Raw genomic sequence first — 19112 nt, forward strand, 5'->3', positions numbered from 1 at the left:
TCCCAGCCCTTGTTTATTTATTTTTATGTGGTGTGGAGGATCAAACCCCGGGCCTTGGCACATGCTAGGCGAGCAATGCAATGCCTAGCCACAACCCCAGCCCCCAGATTTATCCTTTTTTTTAGGGTCATTCTTAGGTTAATTCACATACATAGGTGATTGAAGATTTTAAACTTGTCAAGAAATTTTTGGGCAAGATATTGTACTACCATTTCATGTGACTGACAGCTATAAATTCATTTGACAGAGGTCATTGTGTTGTTCAAGAAGCTTTGGGATTTCATCAGAAACTAGGGATACCATGGTGTACAGTGCTGTCATTTGGTCTTATTGATTCCTTCCTTCCCAAAAGATCAGGATAGGATAGTGCTTATGGGCCTGTAGTCTTTGGAACATTTGAAGAGTGTTTTTGGTTATTTCCTCTGGAATTTGAGTGGCCATGATTTGTCTCAAATTTGTAAATTTCTCATAAAGGATTGTATATAAAGACTTAAGATAGTTGGCCAGGGTTGGACATATGGCTCAGTGGTAGAGCACTTGTGTAGAATGGGTTTGATCTACAACGTGGCAAAAAAAAAAAAAAAAAAAAAAGTGGAGGGGATATGTGATAAGCTTTCACATTTTTTCTGTTTCTAAATTAGAGTTGTTTTTTCTTCACCTGTCTCATGAAAATGATATTTTCTTTATTTGTGAAATTCATTTTCTAGCTCTATATCACATTGTTGCAGGACAGGTATCTAAAATGTTGCTTTATTGATGGATAGTTTTTCTTTATGTGATTTTTTTCTTTCTTGCAACATCACATTTATTTCAGATATAACAGCAATGTTAAAATTGACAAGTTTAATTCTTAACCTCACCATTATGAGTTTTTTAATTCAGTACTATGAGATACTGTTCCTCCTTCCCTGTAAACTTCCCTCAGTATACTATAAATCTTTGAAAATCTTCTTTTAATAAATATATCATTCACTGATTGATATGCTTAAAACTGTAGCAACTTGACACTTTTATGTTACTTTTCAGGTCTCATTGAAATTATCTGTATTTTCAGGATCTCATTTTCTGTTTTCCAGAGCTCTTCTGTTTTCCATGAAGTAATTCTGCTTAATTGAAGGAGTTTTTGTGTAGGATTAAATAGCAGCCCAAATCTGCTTCTAATTCTTGGCAGCTAATGACTTCTTGTGTGTGCTTGCATTGTTGAGGACTATGCAGTGATTTTGGTTGATTTGGCAGTTTTAGAAATGTTAGTGTAGAAGTGAGTCTTGGAGCAACAGTGCACTGTTAAAAAAAGAAAAGGGGCAAGTACTTTTCAGGTCTGCTGTAAAGTATAACGAAGGACTTGGAGCATGTTAGTGAAAGGATTTCTGGGCCATAGCCTGCCTGCCCCATATTTATCACATAGTCATGGAAATATCTTTGAAAAGACTGATATAAAGGCCTGTTCTGCTACTGCTTTGTGAAATGGAAGATTGGAATTAGATACTTAAATGGAAAATGTTCTCTTGTTGCAGCCTCTTTGAAATGTGCTGCTAGTGGGAGCTGCAGCTTCCTTCTGCTGACTCGGAGCCCCAGGCTTCGGTTGAGATGGTCCTTTCAGAAATGTGGAGCTTAGTCCAAGCCTGGATTTCAGTGGGTAGCACCTGGCATCTGTGGCTAGAAAGTCCTATGAAGTGTAAGTGCTTTATTCTCTCCTTGAAAAAAAAAAATCCCTTTTTCTTTTTTGATTCTCTTCCTTCTTTTCCTTTCTGTGGCTTAGCAGAGGGGAAGAACGATGAGCAGTGTACTATAGTGTCAAGGGTATCAGGGTTTGGTTGCCCCCCCCCCCCCCACTTTTTTTTTGATTCAGTGACCAGAACAAGATTACTTGATACTTTTTGGATGTCAGTAATTCTTAAACTCTCCTAGAATTAAAATAAATAAATAAATGGCCTCTTTAATGTTTAGTATTGGCACTATCATTATGGGTAATTTTTTTTTTTTTTACCAACGATTTACTTAATAACTTTTGATACTCTTTTGCCTAGTTTCTTTTGTGGTCACTCTTATAGTTGATTTATTTTTCTAAAAGACAGATATTTGATAGGAAGGGCACTTTTGACTAGTGGGTGAGGCAACTTTAAGATTAAAAAGGCAGCTAGGGACATAGCTTAGTGGTAGAGCACTTATTAAAGTGTACATGGACCTGGGGTTTGATCCACAGCGTTGTAAAGAACAAAAATTAAAAATAAATAAATAAAAATGGTACTTGAAATTAGAAGGTAGCTCTTCTTTCCATTTGGTTCCACTTCATGCATTTTCATAGGAGAAATTTGGGAGTTCTTCTAAGCCAGTTCATTGTAAAATTATCCTGGAAAATTATATATACCTGCCCTCTATATTTTAGTTTATTATAAAACAACTATATTGTTTTATATAGTTTTATATTATCTAGGCAACTAGATAATAGTATAATGAGCATTCGAAGATGCAGATTTTATGTTTAGTTTATTAGCCTGGGCTGAACACTGATCTTCTGTTAACTATTTCAAAAGTATTGGGTATAGTTTAAAGTAAGCCTTATTCTAGAAAGGATATCCCCACATTTTCCCCAGGTTTTTAAATCTTCAGATTTTAGCTAAGAAAAACATTAAGTTTCTTCTTGTTGTTAAAATAAAACAAAACCAGGTTTCTATCCTGGCATGGCCAGTGCAGGTTTACAAATGAGTACTCAAATTCTCATTTTCTGAGGGCTTTTGTATTCCTTATCTATAAAGAACTTATTGGCTTATCTCTGTTTCCCATTTTCTCTCTAAACATTTTAAATTCTGTTTTGATAGATGTCCCCAGTGGAGTATTTCATATACCTGGTGAAAGGGTGGGCTTCATGTTTGGGAGAACAAAGAGGTCAGAGACTTATGAGATGGTGTTATCAATTTGCTTCATATTTAACAATTTAATATAAACTTTATGCTGGGTGTGGTGGCACACTCCTATAGTCCCAGGAAGTTGGGGCAGGATGGTTGCAAGTTCAAGGCCAGCCTCAGCAACTTAGTGAGACCCTGTCTTAAAATAAAAATAAAAAGGGCTGGGGATGTAGTTCCAGTGGTAAAGTGCCTCTGGGTTCAATCCCTTGCAAGCCCCCCCCACCCCTGTGCATGCTTTATCAGTTACATTTTAATAGCATAAGGATTTATCTATGGATTTTGGGAGTTGCAAAGATAATTAAAGTTGTTTCCTTACTTTTTCTTTAATTTTTTTTTTTTTTTTAGTTGTAGTTGGACACATACCTTTATTTATTTTTATGTGGTGTTGAGGATCAAACTCAGTGCCTTGCACGTGCTAGGTGAGCTTTCTACCGCTGAGCCACAACCACAGCCCTTGTTTCCTTACTTTTGAACAGAGTTTATCATCTATTTGAAAAGATGAACAAGGCCCAAATAATTTCAGTGTAAAATTCCACAGCTTAGCTGTGATAGTCAAGGGTAGTACCATGGTCGTAAGGTAAAGGATTCATTTATTCTTGTTGGAGGCATCTTTTCTGAGTTTTGTTATATTAGATTTATTTAGTTAGAGAACAATTCAAACTAAAATTTGTTTTTTTTCCTGTACTGTAAAGTCAAAGTGATTATGATTCCATTTGCTAACTTTTTTTTCTTACATACAGTTACACAGTATCTGTGCATACCATATTAGCTTTTTCCCCCTCTGTTGGTGCTGGGGATTGAATTAAGGGCTTCGTACATGTTAGGCAAGTACTCTACCACTGAGCTCTATCCCTGAGCTCCTCATATTAGCATTTTATTAGATTGGAATAATTTTGTGCCTTCCATAGTATACAGATTTAAAAAAAATTTTTTTTAATATTTATTTTTTAGTTTTTGGTGGACACAGCATCTTTATTTTTATGTTGTGCTGAGGATCGAACCCAGTGCCCCACGCATGCCAGGCGAGCGCTTTACCGCTTGAGCCATATCCCCAGTCCCCATAGCGTACAGATATTAACAAGAGAAGTTTTAGGTTATGTTGAAGTCGTAACCTACAGTTTCATTTAATATTTTGCTTACAGACAAAAGGTTTCAACCTTTATCAAAAGATAATTTGCTTACATATACAATTTCCGTTTTATTTTTTATTTTTTTACTTATGTTGACATATAAGTAATCATTAATAGCATCAAGGCATAAAACATTTCAGTAGGCTCCAGAATACCTCTTCCCAGGAAATCACACCCCCAACAACCACTATTCTGACTTATATTATAAATTAATTTTTTTTTTTTTCTTTTTGGTACTGGGATTGAACCCAGATGCACTTTACAACTGAGGTACCTCCCTAGTCTTTTTAAAATTTTTTAAATTTTGAGACAGGGTCTCACTAAGTTGCTGAAGCTGAATTTGATCCTCCTGCCTGAGCCTCTGGAATTTTGTGGGGATTGTAGGTATGCGCCTCCAAGCCTAGCTTGCCTATTTTTTAAATAACAATTTTAATGAAATTCACAAAACTGTAACTCTCCCACTTAAAGTGTAGACATATTTAGTAATATTCATGGAGTTGTATATCCATCACCGCAATCAAGTTTAGACCAGTTTCATCACCTGAAAAAGAAATCCATACCCCTCGGTATGCTCCCCCCTTCTACTTCATCCCCAGCTTTAGGCAATTCACTTTTTGTCTATAAAGAGTTTCCTGTTAAAAGACATTTCATATAAATGGGAATATACAGTTTGTAGTACTTTGTGGCTGACTTTTTTCACTTAGGATAGCATTTTCAAGGTTTATCCATGCTGTAGCAGGTATGATTGTTTCCTTTCCTCCCCACTCAATTTTTGTTTTCACCCTTATTTATTTTTATTGATTGATTGATTGACTGTGGTGTTGAGAGTTGAACTCAGGGTTCTGTGCATGTTAGGCAAGTGCTCTACCAATGAGGTACATCCCCAGCCCACTTAATTCTTTTTATGGCTAAACAATATTCCATTTTCTTATCTTTATATATAGGTACCACATTTTATCCATTCTTCAATGAACCAACATTTGGACTGTTTCTATTTTTTGATTGTTATGAATAACACTGCAATGAATAATCGTAATCATGTTCAAGTGTTTATTGAATTTCTAAGTAATATGATAACTCTGTTAAGTGCCTTCTTGTTTTCCACATCTTCACCAACACTTAGGTCTTTTTGATTATAGCTATCCTGGTGAAGAGATATCTAATTGTGGTTTTGATTTGTATTCCTGATGGTTAATCATATAATCATGTTTTTTTTTTTTTTTTTAATGGTGTTTTTTTGGGTGGTCCTAGGGATTGAGCCCAGAGCCTCATGCATGCTCTGCAAGTGCTCTACCACTGAGCTACATTGCCAGATTCTTTCTCACCTCTTTTGTTAAATTTTGAGACAGGATCTTTTTAGTGTATTTGTTTGGGGGAGTGGGATAGGAACATCTTATTTTGTCCTGGTCTAAATCTTTTTAATATCCTTCTTTCTGTTAGCTTTGGGTTTAGTTTGTTCTTTCCCCAGATCCTTAAGTTAAAAAGTTAGACTATTGATTTTTTTTCTCTTAATATACGCATGTACAGTTGTAAATTTCCTTCTTAGTGTAACTTTTGCTGCACCCCATAGGTTTTGGTACACTGTGTTTTCATTTTTCTTAAGATATTTCCTCTCCTTTGGCCTCTTGATTGTTGAAGAATGTGTTGTTTAATTTCCACATATTTATGAAGTTTCTGGTTTTTCTTCTGTTCATTTCATTGTAACTAGAAAAGATGCTTTGTATGGTTTCAGGCTTTAAATTTATTAGGACTTTATTTGTGGCATAATACACACTCTATCTTGTAGAAGTTTCAGTCTTTTTGAGAACTGGTGTGTAGATGGTCCCTGACAAATAATGGAATATTTGACTTGTGATTTATTGTCTTTTCCATGGTGTGAAAGTGCAACCATTCTATTTTTAATTTTCAGTGCAGTTTTTAATAAATTATATATTTGATACAAATATTTGATATAAAATAGGCCTTGTCTTAGATGATTTTGTCTTACTGTAACCTAAAATAAGTATTCTGGGCATTTAAGGTATAGTAGACTAAGTATGATATTTGGAATGTTATGTGTATTAAACATATTTTCAACCCATGATTTTTTCAACTTATGAAGGGTTATGTGGACATAATTCCATCATAAATTGAGTAGCGTTTGTATGTCTTCTTTCCTTCACTGGGTCCAGACTGCAGGCTTGGAATATTTATCAGAATTCCTCTTCCTTGGCAGTCAGAATTCCAATTTTCAATTCAAGTTCATATTCCAGGTTTTTTTTTTTGTTGTTGTTGTTGTTTGGGGGTTTGAACCCAAAGGTGTTTAACCACTGAGGCATATTCCCATGCCCAGCCCTTTTTATTTTTTATTTTGTGACAGGATCTCCTAAGTTGCTTGGGGCCTAAGTTACTGAGGTTGGGCTTGAACTTGCCTCCTGCCTCAGCCTTCTAAGCTGCTGGAATTACAGGTATGCACCATAACACCTGGCCATATTCCAGTTTCCTGAAATCATTTTTCCCAGTCTGTTGAAACGTCCCAGAGTTCTTCAGCATCTCAGACTCTTGTCTTCCACTTTCAAATTGGATAACTTGAGGGAAAAAGTGGAGCCAAATACTGGACTGAATTCTATTCCATTCTCTCTGGGATCTGTGGCCCCATGTACTAGCTAATTTGGTGTCTACAGAAAGGGTCTTTTTTGGTACCTAATTAACATTTTCTGGTTGTTTTTGGCTGGAGAATTGGAAAAATACCAGATATCCTTTTATAATCAAGTTGAAATGTCTGGCAAATGCAATAGGAGAGATAACTTTTAGGTCATTTAGGGAGCATATGAGGCACAAAACTAACTGCTGTGTGTTATTAAAAAGTTTCACTGCTTTTTCTAAAAAAGTTTACAGAACGAATTTTTTTTTAAATTGATAAATATATTAGGGAAATAGAAGGATTGCTGTGTATCACAAATGGTTAATTGAGACCAGTTACTAACATAAGGAACTCCTGGAAAACAATATGGAAAAACTATAGTCATGTAAAAGATTGATAAAACGTATCAGAAAATTCACATAAAAGGAAATACCGGGCTGGGGATGTGGCTCAAGCGGTAGCGCGCTTGCCTGGCATGCGTGCGGCCCGGGTTCGATCCTCAGCACCACATACAAACAAAGATGTTGTGCCTGCCGAAAACTTAAAAATAAATAAATAAATAAATATAAAAAAAAAAAAAAAGGAAATACCAATGTATTTTCAAAAAATTTAAAAAGATCCTCAGTTTCACTCAAAATAAAATAGAAATTAAAAACCACACTGAAATACTATTTTTTGCTAGTTAGACACAAGTACAGAAGTTTGATAGTGCATTCTGTTGATAAGACTATGGGGATACAGGAATGATGGGAGTATAATGTGATAAAGCCTTTTGGCAATAGTTATAAAAATTACAAAATAAATATACTTTTGCAGCAATACCACTCAGAAAGAATCTTACAACGAGATTTGTATCACTTTTTTCTCTTGCTGGATGCTTGAAGCATGTTTTCCATTTTGTATGAGACAAACAGTTATGGGGTATCAGAAAAGCTCTTGTTTCTTGATAGTAAAGAATGAGCTCTCTTGACTTCCTTTTTGTTATTTAGTGTTTTGATATAAAAGAATCTAAGTGCAGTGGGGCACAGTGTAGCACATGTGTAATCCTGGCTACTCATCAGGCTGAGGCAGGAGGATTACAAATTTGAGGCCAGCTTCCGCAACTTAGTGAGACCCTGTCTCTTATGATGAAAAATTAAAGGGGTTCAAATGTAGCTCAGTGGTAGTGCACCCTTGGGTTCAACCCCCAATACTGGAGGGGAAAAAAGAACACAATTGCTGGGCTGGGGATGTGGCTCAAGCGGTAGCGTGCTCGCCTGGCATGCGTGCAGCCAGGGTTTGATCCTCAGCACCACATGCAAACAAAGATGTTGTGTCTGCTGAGAACTGAAAAATAAACATTAAAAAAAAAAAAGAACACAATTGCTCCTGTGTACTTGGCCTAGTCTACCAGATGGGGTTAGGATGGAAAAGGCTAGGCAAGGCTGTAGCTGCTCGTTCCTCTGGAAGCCTGAGATTGGTGGTCAGGATGGGGTCTGGCATTGGCTTTGCTTGGACTACCTGCCAGAAGCTGTCCTTGGACATGGAACCCAGATAGAGACAGTAGAAGTTATGGGTGGCATAAGCAGGTCTTTGTAAGAGGTGGCTGCCATGCTCTTGGGACTGGCGGAGACTTCCCTAGCCCTTCAAAGGCTGTAATCATATAGGAGGTTGGGGGCTAGGTCACAAAGCCTCTTTGTAGAGATCATTGGATGTTCTGCTACCAAGACATGCACAGGGTATATTACTATATATTTTTAAAAATATGTATCTTGGGGCAGCGGTTGTGGCTCAGCGGTAGGTAGAGCACTTGCCTGGCATGTGCGAGACCCTGGGTTCGATCCTCAACACCACATAAAAATAAATAAACAAAATAAAGGTATTGTGTACAACTAAAAAATAAATATTAAAAAATATGTATCTTGGAGATTTTTCCATATTAAAAGTCCATTTTTTAAAAAAGACAGTTCTAAGCTGAGTGTGGTGACACACTCCTGTAATCCCAGTGATTTGAGAGGCTGAGGCAAAAAGATTGCAAGTTTGAGGCCAGCCTGGCAACTTAGCAAGTTCCTGTCTCAAAGTAAAAAAGGATTGGAGATGTAGCTCAGTATAAAATGTCCCTGGGTTCTATCTCTGGTTCTAAGAAAGTAAGAAAATAAATACAAAAGACATTAAAAAAATATATTTACTGGGCACAGTGGCTTATACCTGTAATCCCAGTGACTCAGGAGGCTGAGGCAGGAGAGTCTCAAGTTCAAGATCAGCTTCAATAACTTAGCAACTTACTGAGAACCCCTCAAAAATAAAATGGGCTGAGGATGTAGCTCAGTGGTAAAGAGCTTCTGGACTCTGGGTTTTATCATCAGATATATATATATGTGTGTGTGTGTGTGTGTGTGTGTGTATCTCCCCTTAAGCATACTAGTAGAGCACTTGCTCAGTATGCTTGAGGCCCTAGGTTTAATCCCCAGAACCTCACCCACAAAAGAGAGGGTGGGAAGAAAAGAAAGCAGGTGTGCACACTGTGCTGAGGTCAAAATTAAATATCTCCTTTGTATTTCTACTCCTCTTATTTACCAATTCACAGCCCTACCTATAAGTTTACCAGTTTGCTCAAGGTAAATAGTTTAGGATTGAACCCAGGGGCACTTAGCTACTGAGCCACATCCCTACTCTTTTTATGATTATTATTTTTTGAGTCGGGGGTTTCACAAAGTTGCTGAGGCTGGCCTTGAACTTGTGATCCTCCTGTCTCAGCCTCCAGAATCACTAGGATTACAGGCTTGTGCCAAAGTGCGTAACAGTGAAATGTCAACTTTTAAGAAGATAGAAATGTTTAAGTCAGAAATACAGATAACAGTCTGTTGCAGTGGCATACCTATTTGATCCTATCAATTTAGGAGACTGAGACAGGAGGATCTCAAGTTCAGGGTCACTCTGGGCAATTTATTAGTAAGACCCTATCTCAAAACAAAACAAAAATATATATGTATGTATATACGTACGTACTGGGGATTGAACTCAGGGTGCTTTACCAGTGAGCCACATCTCTATCCCTTTTTAAGTTTTATTTTTGAGACATGGTATTGATAAGTCTCAAAGACTGACCTTGAATTTGTGATCTTCCTGTCTCAGCCTCTCAAGTAGCTGAGATTATAGGTGTGTGCACACTGTGCTGAGGTAAAAATTAAATTTTAGTAAAGGTCTAAGGATGTAGCTCAGAGGTAGAATACTCCTTGGTTCAGTCCCCAGTACTGGGGAGCAGGAGGCAGAGTTCATTGTGGGTTGAGGGTATAGCTGAGTGTAACTTAAGCTTCCAAATAGCTGGAATTATAGGCATGTGCCACCATGCCTGGCCCACAATGAGCTTTTTACAGGGGTTCTGAAGTAATAGCTTAACAGATTTAACGTGGGTAAAGACTTCATACTAGTTTAATTTAAATAGGCAAAATATAGGGTTTGGCTTTATTGTTATTTTGGTTTTTTAAACACAAACGCAGAAAACTGTACGGTACAGATGTATAGTTTGGTGAATTAGTATATGTGAGTGTCCTTATAGCCACAACAGGTCAAGAAATAGCACTTTACTGACCTTTCCTGAGGTCTTCCTTGTGCCCTATTTGACTTCTTTCTTCTCCCTAAAAGTAACTGCTGTTTTTTGTTTTCCTTCCTTCCTTTCCAAGGGATTGAGCCCAGGGGTGCTTAACTACTTCAACACATCCCCAGCCCTTTTTATTTTGAGATGGCGTTTTGCTAAATTGCTGAGGCTGGCTTTGAACCTCTCGATCCTGCCGTCTCTGCTTCCAGAACTGCTGGGATTAGAGGCATGCACTTCTGCGTGCAGCCCACTCTTCTTTTATAGTAATGTTTTCTTTCGATGTCTTTACAGTTTTATCAGCAGGTGGACATTCCCACACTTTGTGGTAGAGTCTTGCTGTTTTTATTACTACTTTAAATATACCTTTTGTCTGTAGATTCTCTTTGTAAGATTGTTTATGTTGAGGAAGCTGGTCCATTTGACCTGGAGTTTCCTGATCTGGATTTTGCCGATTGCATAAGAATTATGTAAGATCATTCTATTCTATAAGTTGGTCATTTATATCCGTGGGTTTTTGCATCTGAGAATTCTACCAACTGCAGAATGAAAATATTTGGAAAGAAAGATTGTGTCTATACTGAACATGTATTGACTTTTTTCATATCATTATTTCCTAAACAATGCAGTACAGCAAGCAACTGTTTTTTTTATATACCCTTATTCATTCATTCATTCATTTTTATGTGGTGTTGAAGATTGAACCCATTGCTTTATATGTGCGAGGCAAGTGCTCTGCCACTTGCCTAGCCCAAGTACAGCTGCTGTTTACATAGCATTTATACTGTGTTATGTATTGCAAATAATCTGTTGATGATTTATGTCACTTATAAATTTAAGGGTAGATATGCCTGTTATATACAAGTCTGTACCATTTTGTGTCAGAGACTTGAACATCTGCAGGTTTTGGTATCTGATAGGTTCCTGGATCCAATTCCCCAAGGATACTAAAGGACATCTGTATATTGGCAGCTGGATCCAGAGGCTTGATGAGAGACAGTCATGTTTGATCTTATCATTTTCATCAAGATCTTATCGTTTTCATCATCTGGTTATCTCTTCTGATTACCTTTTTTGAAACAATCCCCAAAATTAGTGACTTTAAAAACCATTTTATCCCATAAGTTTGTAGGTCAGGAATTTGATCAGAGTTCAGTAGATTGTGATTATGCGACTTGAGGCATCCATTTGGTGGTTGGCCTGGTCTGGAGGTTCTAAGACAGTTTCATACACATGCCTGACACTGTGATTGGAATTCTACAGAATGCTGAGCCCAGCTGGTCCTCACTTTCCATGTAGTCTTTTATTTTTTTTTTATTTTTAGTTTTTATTTTTTGATACCTTGGATTGAACTCAGGGGCACTGCACTCAACCATGGAAACATATCCCCAGTCTCATTTTGTATTTTGTTTAGAGACAGGGTCGCACTGAGTTTCTTAGTGCCTCACCTTTGCTGAGGCTGGCTTTGAACTTGTGATCCTCTTATCTTAGCTGCCTCCCGAGCCACTGGGATTACAGGCATGCGCCATTGTACCCAGCAGCTCCATGTGTCTTTATGGCCTTTCCACATTTTCTCTCAAGTGGGGCACTACTGAATTCTTTTTTTTTTTTTTTAGAGAGAGAGAGAGAGAGAATTTTTTTTTTAATATTTATTTTTTAGTTTTTCGGTGGACACAACATCTTTATTTTTTTTTATTTTTATGTGGTGCTGAGGATCGAACCCAGCGACCTGTGCATGCCAGGCCAGCGCGCTACAGCTTGAGCCTCATCCCCAGCCCACTACTGAATTCTTAATGGCAGTTCTCTCCTTAGAGTATAAAGTGAAGGATTCCAAGGCAGAAGTCCTAAAGCTGCTTCTGATCTAACTTCAGAAGTCCCAGAATGTTGCTTCAACCATTGTTTGTGGGTTGCAAAATAGTGACAGTGTATTCTAAATATGTCTTTTTCTTTTTTACTTATTTTTCTAGACTACCTGTATAAAGTATTCCTTGTCTACTAGTAGGTTACTAAAATTATGGTTTATATAAGAAAACCAAAATAATGCTAGATTTTCCCATTGTAAGATACTGAGTTTATACCTAAATATAATGGTCACCATGTCTCTCCATGTGATAATTTAAGTCCCTTGCTGAAGCAAGGCCAGTGCCTCCGAAGTACTTTTGAAATGACTCTAAGTAGGTAGCTTTCTTGCTATCTAGTAGGACAAAATGTATCATAGGCTCATTCTTGCTTGCTTTCTTCTTCAGACCTTAATCTTCTGTTTCTTCAAGAAGGAATGGTTTCTTATAGTGGCAAATTGAATTTAAAGACGACAACATGAGCACTAGGGATGCAGTTGTTACTGGGTGGGATAGTATATTTAGGGCTTTCAGTGAATATAGCTAAGGAGTTATATATATTATATATATGAAATTAAAATTATATATAAATTATATATAGGCATGTACATGCATATGTGTACATGTATATATAGGCATGAGTAAATATTATGCATATAGAAAATATTTATTTAAAGATAAAATTCCCTATATAGTCATTCAGATATCCCCCTCCTTTTTGGTGGGGAGTGCTAGGGATTGAACTAGGGTCTCATACCTGCTAAATTTGTGTTCTACCACTCAGCCATACCCCAAGTCCTCCATAAATATTTTTGATTCAAATTCAGCATTACATGGTTTTTATCTGAAAAGTCCTTCTGTATTACATCTGTATATTTCTCTTCCATTGTAAAAATCTAGATTCTCAAGGACACAGAAGGTGGTAGAAATGGAATATCCCATAATTATTCAGTTACTTTATGCCATTAGAATTCAGTGCCTTGATGCCTCAGATTAACCATACTAGTACTACCACCACCATCACCATTGTTTGTTTATTTTTGGTACTGGATATTGAACCTAAAGTGCTTAAGCACTGAGATACATCTCCAGCCCCTTTTATTTTTTATTTTGAGACAGGGTTTCATTAAGTTGCGTAGAGCCTTGCTAATTGCCAAGAGTGGCCTTGAACTTGTGATCCTCTTGCCTCAGCCTCCTGAGACACTGGGATTGTGGGTGTGTGCCACTGTGCCCAGCAGTTAAATTAATTTTTGCATCTATTCTCCTTTTCCCTTCATTCTCTTTTTTAAAAATTTTTAAAAATATTTTTTAGTTATACATGGGCACAATATCTTTATTTTATTTATTTTTATGTGATTCTGAGGATTGAACCCAGTGCCTCACATGTGAGAGGCAAGTGCTCTACCACTGAGCCACAACCCCAACCCACTCCCCTCATTCTCTTAAAAAAAAACAACATTCTTGTGTATTACAATGTACATCATAGTGGAATTCTTTACCATGTTTGTACTTGTACAAAGCATGGTTTGATCAGTCTAATTCCCCAGTACCTTCCTTTCCCCCTCGTTCTTTAATAGTTATACTATGAACTGTCAGGGTACACAAACAGTGTACCCCTCCTCTCCCCTTCCCTCCCCTCCCCTCCCCTTCCCTTTCTTCCTTCTTTCCTTCCTTCCTTCTATCCTTCCTTCCTCCCTCCCTCCTTCCTCCCTTCCTCCCTCCCCCTCTTTAGCAGTGCTGGAGATTGAACCCAGCACTGCTAGGCAAACACTCGACCACTGAACTACATCCCCGGTCCCACCCGCTTCTCTTTGTTTTGAGTCTTCATTTACTTTTTAGTTGTTCTTTACACTACATGTGTAGACTTTATAATCAGTCCTTACGTTGAAGACAAACTCTTTGTAGTTGTTTTGGTTGTCTGAAGCTATTTTAGAAGATTGTTTCAGAAGGACTCAAGATAATAATCTCTGAATTTTTCTATGTAAGAGTTTGTGGCTTTTATAAAATTTTGACTAAACAGAAATGTTTGTCAGATTTTCTTTCTTAGTATCATCAGTACATTCTTCCATTTTCATTTTTCTGGTATGTGCTTTACCACTGAGCTATATTCCCAGCCCTTTTTATTTTTTTATTTTGAAACAGGATCTTGCTAAGTTGCCAAGCCTGGCTTTGAACTTGGGATCCTCCTGACTCAGCCTCCCAAGTAGCTGGGATTACAGGCATGTACCACTACACCCCTAACCTTTTTTGTTCTCTCTGTGGTTAAAGACAGCTTTGTTTTTTTACTTATCTGATGTGTTTGGTCACACTTATAAAATTCCTTCTAATTTAGTCTTTATGTCTGAAGTGATTTTTTTTTCTTTAATTTCTCATCTTTTCCATGAGTCTTTTATCTCATTTCTGAAAATCTCCTTTCCAATTGTGCTATTTTATATTTCATATCATTTTCTTAGTGTCTTTTAGCTCATTTTGAAAAAGTAATATAGTTTTTAAAATCTGTTTTTCTGGTCTTCATTTCTTGTAGGAGTTGTTTTCTGCTCATTTTTCTTTTTTGTCTCCAAAGCTGTATATGTCATTTGAAGCTTAGTTGTTTATTTTTTTGTGAAATTAGTTTTTCTGAACATGTAGAAGTAGTCTTGGTTAAATATAATATTTCCAACTTCTTAGGGCTTCCTTTTCTGTTATTTTTAGTGTGGTAGTTAACAAACATGGAAACTTGATTTCTGAAATTTCCTTTGTTCCCCTTTGTTTTTCTTCCTTTGTCTCATACTTCTGTATAAATTTGATTCTCTTTACAGTAATTTCTCCTTGGTTTGGGCCGCTTTCCTGACTTCTTCAGTTTGTAAGTTTTAGATAGAGACTAAACTGTTTATTCCCTTCTTTTTTGGGGGGGTTGAACTCAGGGACATTCAACCACTGAGCTATATCTTCAGTTCTATTTTATATTTTGTTTAGAGTCAGGGTCTCATTGAGGTGCTTAGTGCCTCATGGTTGCTGAGGCGGGCTTTGAACTTGCGATTCTCCTGCCTCAGCCTCCCAAGCGACTGGGATTACAGGCATGCACCACTGTGCCTAGCAGTTCATTCCCTTTTAAATCTTTTGTAGGTCTCTTCCATTCACGAATCCACCATTGGATCTGGCATTTTCAACTGCAGTGCTCAAATTGGTTCTCTGTTACTTCTCAGTGAATACCTGTTGGCTCTTTTGCATCCATCACATACTCTGTTGTTTGTCTCTGCTTCTGCTTTAACTGAAGTTGAAACCGCAGAGATCTTACAGATATCACTGGCTGGTTCCCATCCACTTAAATTTTGGAGATGACTAGACAGCACTTAGTTTTGCTGTAAATGTTCTTTCTTTCTAATTTGCTCTGTTTGAGGATATTTGTAGAGATTCCAGAGCTTCATAGAATCTTTTTGCTATTTAAAAAATGAGTTTGAGCAAAATAAATATATTTTGATGGCATATTAAATCATAGATGTGCTTGGGTTACTAGTTAGATAATGAATGACTAAAAATATTGTGGCTGGAAAAAATTTTACCTGAGGAAGGGTAATTGGTGTTAATAATGATATATCAATGCATTTAAATATTTGTTGAGTATATGTTCTAAGGGATAAAAAATTCTCCCAAATTAATAAAACAACTATGTCTTGAAGGAAATTAATGCTTCATGTTTACTCTCCACCAGTGTATGTGATTAAAAGCTAAATTTTATGTTAGTAAACCTGCAATTGTGGAATTCAGGGGCTGTTTTCAACTCACTTTAGGAATTTGCACTGCCTATTTATTCTGCCTGTTTCTGATTTTGACTTGCTGCTTATCTCTCTTTGGAAAGATCTTGAAGAAATTGTGTTACTTGTGAAGGGCTCCATCTTCATAAGAAATTAACTAAAAAGGCATATGATCTTCATAGTTGGCTCTTTTCTTATGTTGAGATTGAAAGTTTTTTCAGTCTATATTGTCATTTGATTTTAGCCCTCTCCTATGAAAAGGCATTTGGTGTTGAATTGGATTAGAATTTATTAGTTGGCTGTTAGTTGCCTTCTGTGCTACATGATTTATTTCCTAAAATTATCTCTTTTTCTAAATATTTATTTTTAAGTTATAGGTGGAAATCATATCTTTATTTTATTTTTTTATTTGTGAGTAGTACCAAATTCTTTGCTTTTGTTCTTTATATTCTATAGATAAGCTTATTTTATTCTGTGAGATAGTTATTGAGCAGCATATTTAACATTTTGCCAAATAAAGCATGTGAAATATGTACTTGGACCAGTATTTTTTTTCTGCTATTTTTTCAGGCACTAAAGGTTGAAATGTAGGTGTACTGAGACCAATAGTAAATATATTTCCTTGTTTATAGATATACTAACAAAACAGCTTCCAGACTCAATTTTCAGAGTGATCAAAACTTATTTCTTTATGTGGGAAAAGAGAAGAAGCAACCAACCTAAAGGTAGGGTTAGAAGTTACATAGTGACATTTTAGTAGAGACTTTGGGGACATTTTTCAAATGATTCTCATCAGCAAGATTATATCTGCTGGGCTGGGGTTATAGCTCAGTTAGTAGAGAGCTTGCCTAGTACACATGAGGCATTTGGGTGCCATCCTCAGCACTGCGTAAAAATAAAATAAAATAAAGGTATTGTGTCCATCTACAACAACAACAACAACAAAATTTAAAAAAACGGTCAAATAGGAAAAAAAAAAAAGATTATATCTGCTGGTTCAGTTGATAGAGGTTTTAGAAAATTTTTGTTGAATAGGGCCTACAATTGAAATATTGGCTGAATTAGTGGGTGATTTAGCTTGTCAGATTTTTCTTTGAGTATACTTTTGTCTAAATATACTTATATATGTATTGAAGTATGACATTAAAATTATTTAGAATTTTTTTTTTTTTTTTTGCAGGAGAGGGGGGTGGGAGGGGCGGAGAGGTGGATACTGGGGACTTAACCCAGGGGCATCCTCAGCCTTTTTTTTCCTTTTTGTTTTTTTTGAGACAGGGTCTCATTAAGTTGCTTAGGGCCTTGCTAAGTTGCTGAGGCTGACCTTGAACTGGTGATCCTCCTCCTTAGCCTTCCGAGCCACTGGGATTACAGGCATGCACAATCATACCTGGCAGAAAATTAATTTTCTTTAAGGTATCTTTGTTTGATTTACTTTCAGGTTCATGCCTGGGAGATTTCTGATCAGTTGTTACAGATCCGGCAGGATGTGGAATCATGCTATTTTGCTGCACAGACCATGAAGATGAAGATTCAGACCTCATTTTATGAGCTCCCTACAGACTCTCATGCCTCCTTAAGGGACTCATTGCTAACCCATATCCAGAACTTGAAAGATTTATCACCTGTCATTGTAACGCAGGTAAATCCTGTGATTCTCATTAGGGAAATTTGTAAAGCCATTTGGATTGTCAAGTTTATTTTGATTATCATTGTTGAGCTGTGTGAGGTAATGTTAAATTTATTATAGGGGGTCTTGGTATAGTCTTATAAAAATGACAGTTTTAATCTTTTGCATTAGTCTTATAGTTCATTGGGTTTCAAACTTTTAAATACTAGAAGTGGGGAAGGAGAATGTATTTTCACAGACATTCGTGTGCTACATGCTGTTAAAAATTTGCAGATGATTAAAAAAAGAAAAACAAAACTCTGTACTATGCTGGGTCTGAGATCTACAGGGTTATTACCTTTTTAAAAGATCCTTTCTGGGCTGGTTGGCTAGTAAAAGTCTCTCATGAATAAAATGAGCATTTGGTCTTCCCCCCCCCCCGTCCTTTAAACAGGGAAATATATTAGAAAGAAAAACTGAAAGCTTCTGTAAATACATGCTCCCAAGTTTTCTCTGCCTGGTGTAAAAGGAGATTTTTTGCCTAAGGCCTCAAGATGAGAAATGGAAAGAGAAGGGAAATGGCAATCTATTACTTGAGGACTCAGTCAAATGTCTGACTTTTGTCAGTAGCTTTGGCCTTTTGGGAAAGTGTAATTTATTTGTCTATGAAGTTCTGTGGTATTGCCAAATAAAAGTAAGTATTAATATATTGTAAGGAAAAAAATCTATAGCTTATATTTTTTACTTTTGTTGTTTTTGTGTAGTCTTATTTTTAATTTTAAACTTTATTTATTACGGTGCTGGGGATTTAACCCAGAACCACATGCTTGGCAAGCATTGTACCTCAGAGCCACAACTCCAGCTCATGTTATTAACTTTTAAAGGCTAATCTTTAATTTCAGGAATTTTCAGCTAGGCTGGAGAAGCAAATATACTTACACACACACACACACACACACACGTACATATATGCATTATATTATATACGTATGTGTGTATGTGTGTGTGTTTTTTTTTTTTTGTTTGGGATGGGGAAGAAGGAAGGTGTCAGTCTTGTCATATTGTCTGGAAGAAAAAATTCAGTCATTGTTTTCCAGTTAACATTAATGGTAACCCTGTTTCTATTTGTTGTTTTTAATCTCTTCTTTAGCTGGCTTTAGCAATAGCAGATCTCGCTCTACAGATGCCTTCTTGGAAGGGTTGTGTACAAACATTGGTGGAAAAGTAAGTAATTTGTATTGACAGCATATTAGCATTAGGAATTATCATTAAGCTACACAGAGAAATTTGTTACTAGTAGGTAGAAATTTGATTATTTTCCTGAACTGTTACCATAGTTATATATTATTAATCTTTGTTAAATTGAAGAAAGTCATTTAAAATTTAATTACTACAGAAATAGATCATGTGGGATATAAAAGACCCTCATAATTTATATACATACCCTTTCTCTTTTTCTCCTTGAATCCACTGTAGCACATTCTTTCATTGCATTGTGGATTACTCCCAGTAATGGACTTATTAGCAGATTTGTAAAACTAGTTCAGTATTTATAGATTGTATTAAATTGAAGGTTGCTTTGAATATATATTGTTACTAATTGAGGTTTGTTTCATGTCTGTCAAGAGAGGCCATATTATTTTTAGATATGGAGCCTACTACTTTGGTGTTTTTTTTTTTTTTGGTACTAGGGATTGAACT

General features: G+C 36.5%; 1 protein-coding gene across 8 annotated transcripts in view; it reads left to right on the plus strand.

Moving 5' to 3' along the window:
• Positions 1-19112, plus strand: part of LOC124102286 (transportin-3) — a 96546-nt gene that overhangs the window by 10259 nt on the left and 67175 nt on the right. For 7 of the 8 annotated variants that reach the window (XR_009228110.1, XR_009228111.1, XR_006854831.1 and 4 more), the window contains exons 2-3: positions 17244-17444; positions 18562-18635. Coding sequence is in view for 3 of the 8 variants with exons in the window: in XM_046458540.2 (XP_046314496.1) it covers positions 17244-17444; positions 18562-18635 (275 nt within the window). In the remaining 5 variants the exon portion in view is untranslated. Of the gene's footprint in view, positions 1-1537; positions 1676-17243; positions 17445-18561; positions 18636-19112 lie in introns of those variants that run through there. The other variant, XM_046458541.2, reaches the window with a different exon arrangement.

The sequence above is a fragment of the Marmota monax genome, unplaced genomic scaffold (genome assembly GCF_021218885.2).
Source record: "Marmota monax isolate L192 unplaced genomic scaffold, Marmota_monax_Labrador192_F-V1.1 WCK01_AAM20220418_F8-fsc00531, whole genome shotgun sequence".
In the NCBI taxonomy this organism is placed as follows: domain Eukaryota; kingdom Metazoa; phylum Chordata; class Mammalia; order Rodentia; family Sciuridae; genus Marmota; species Marmota monax.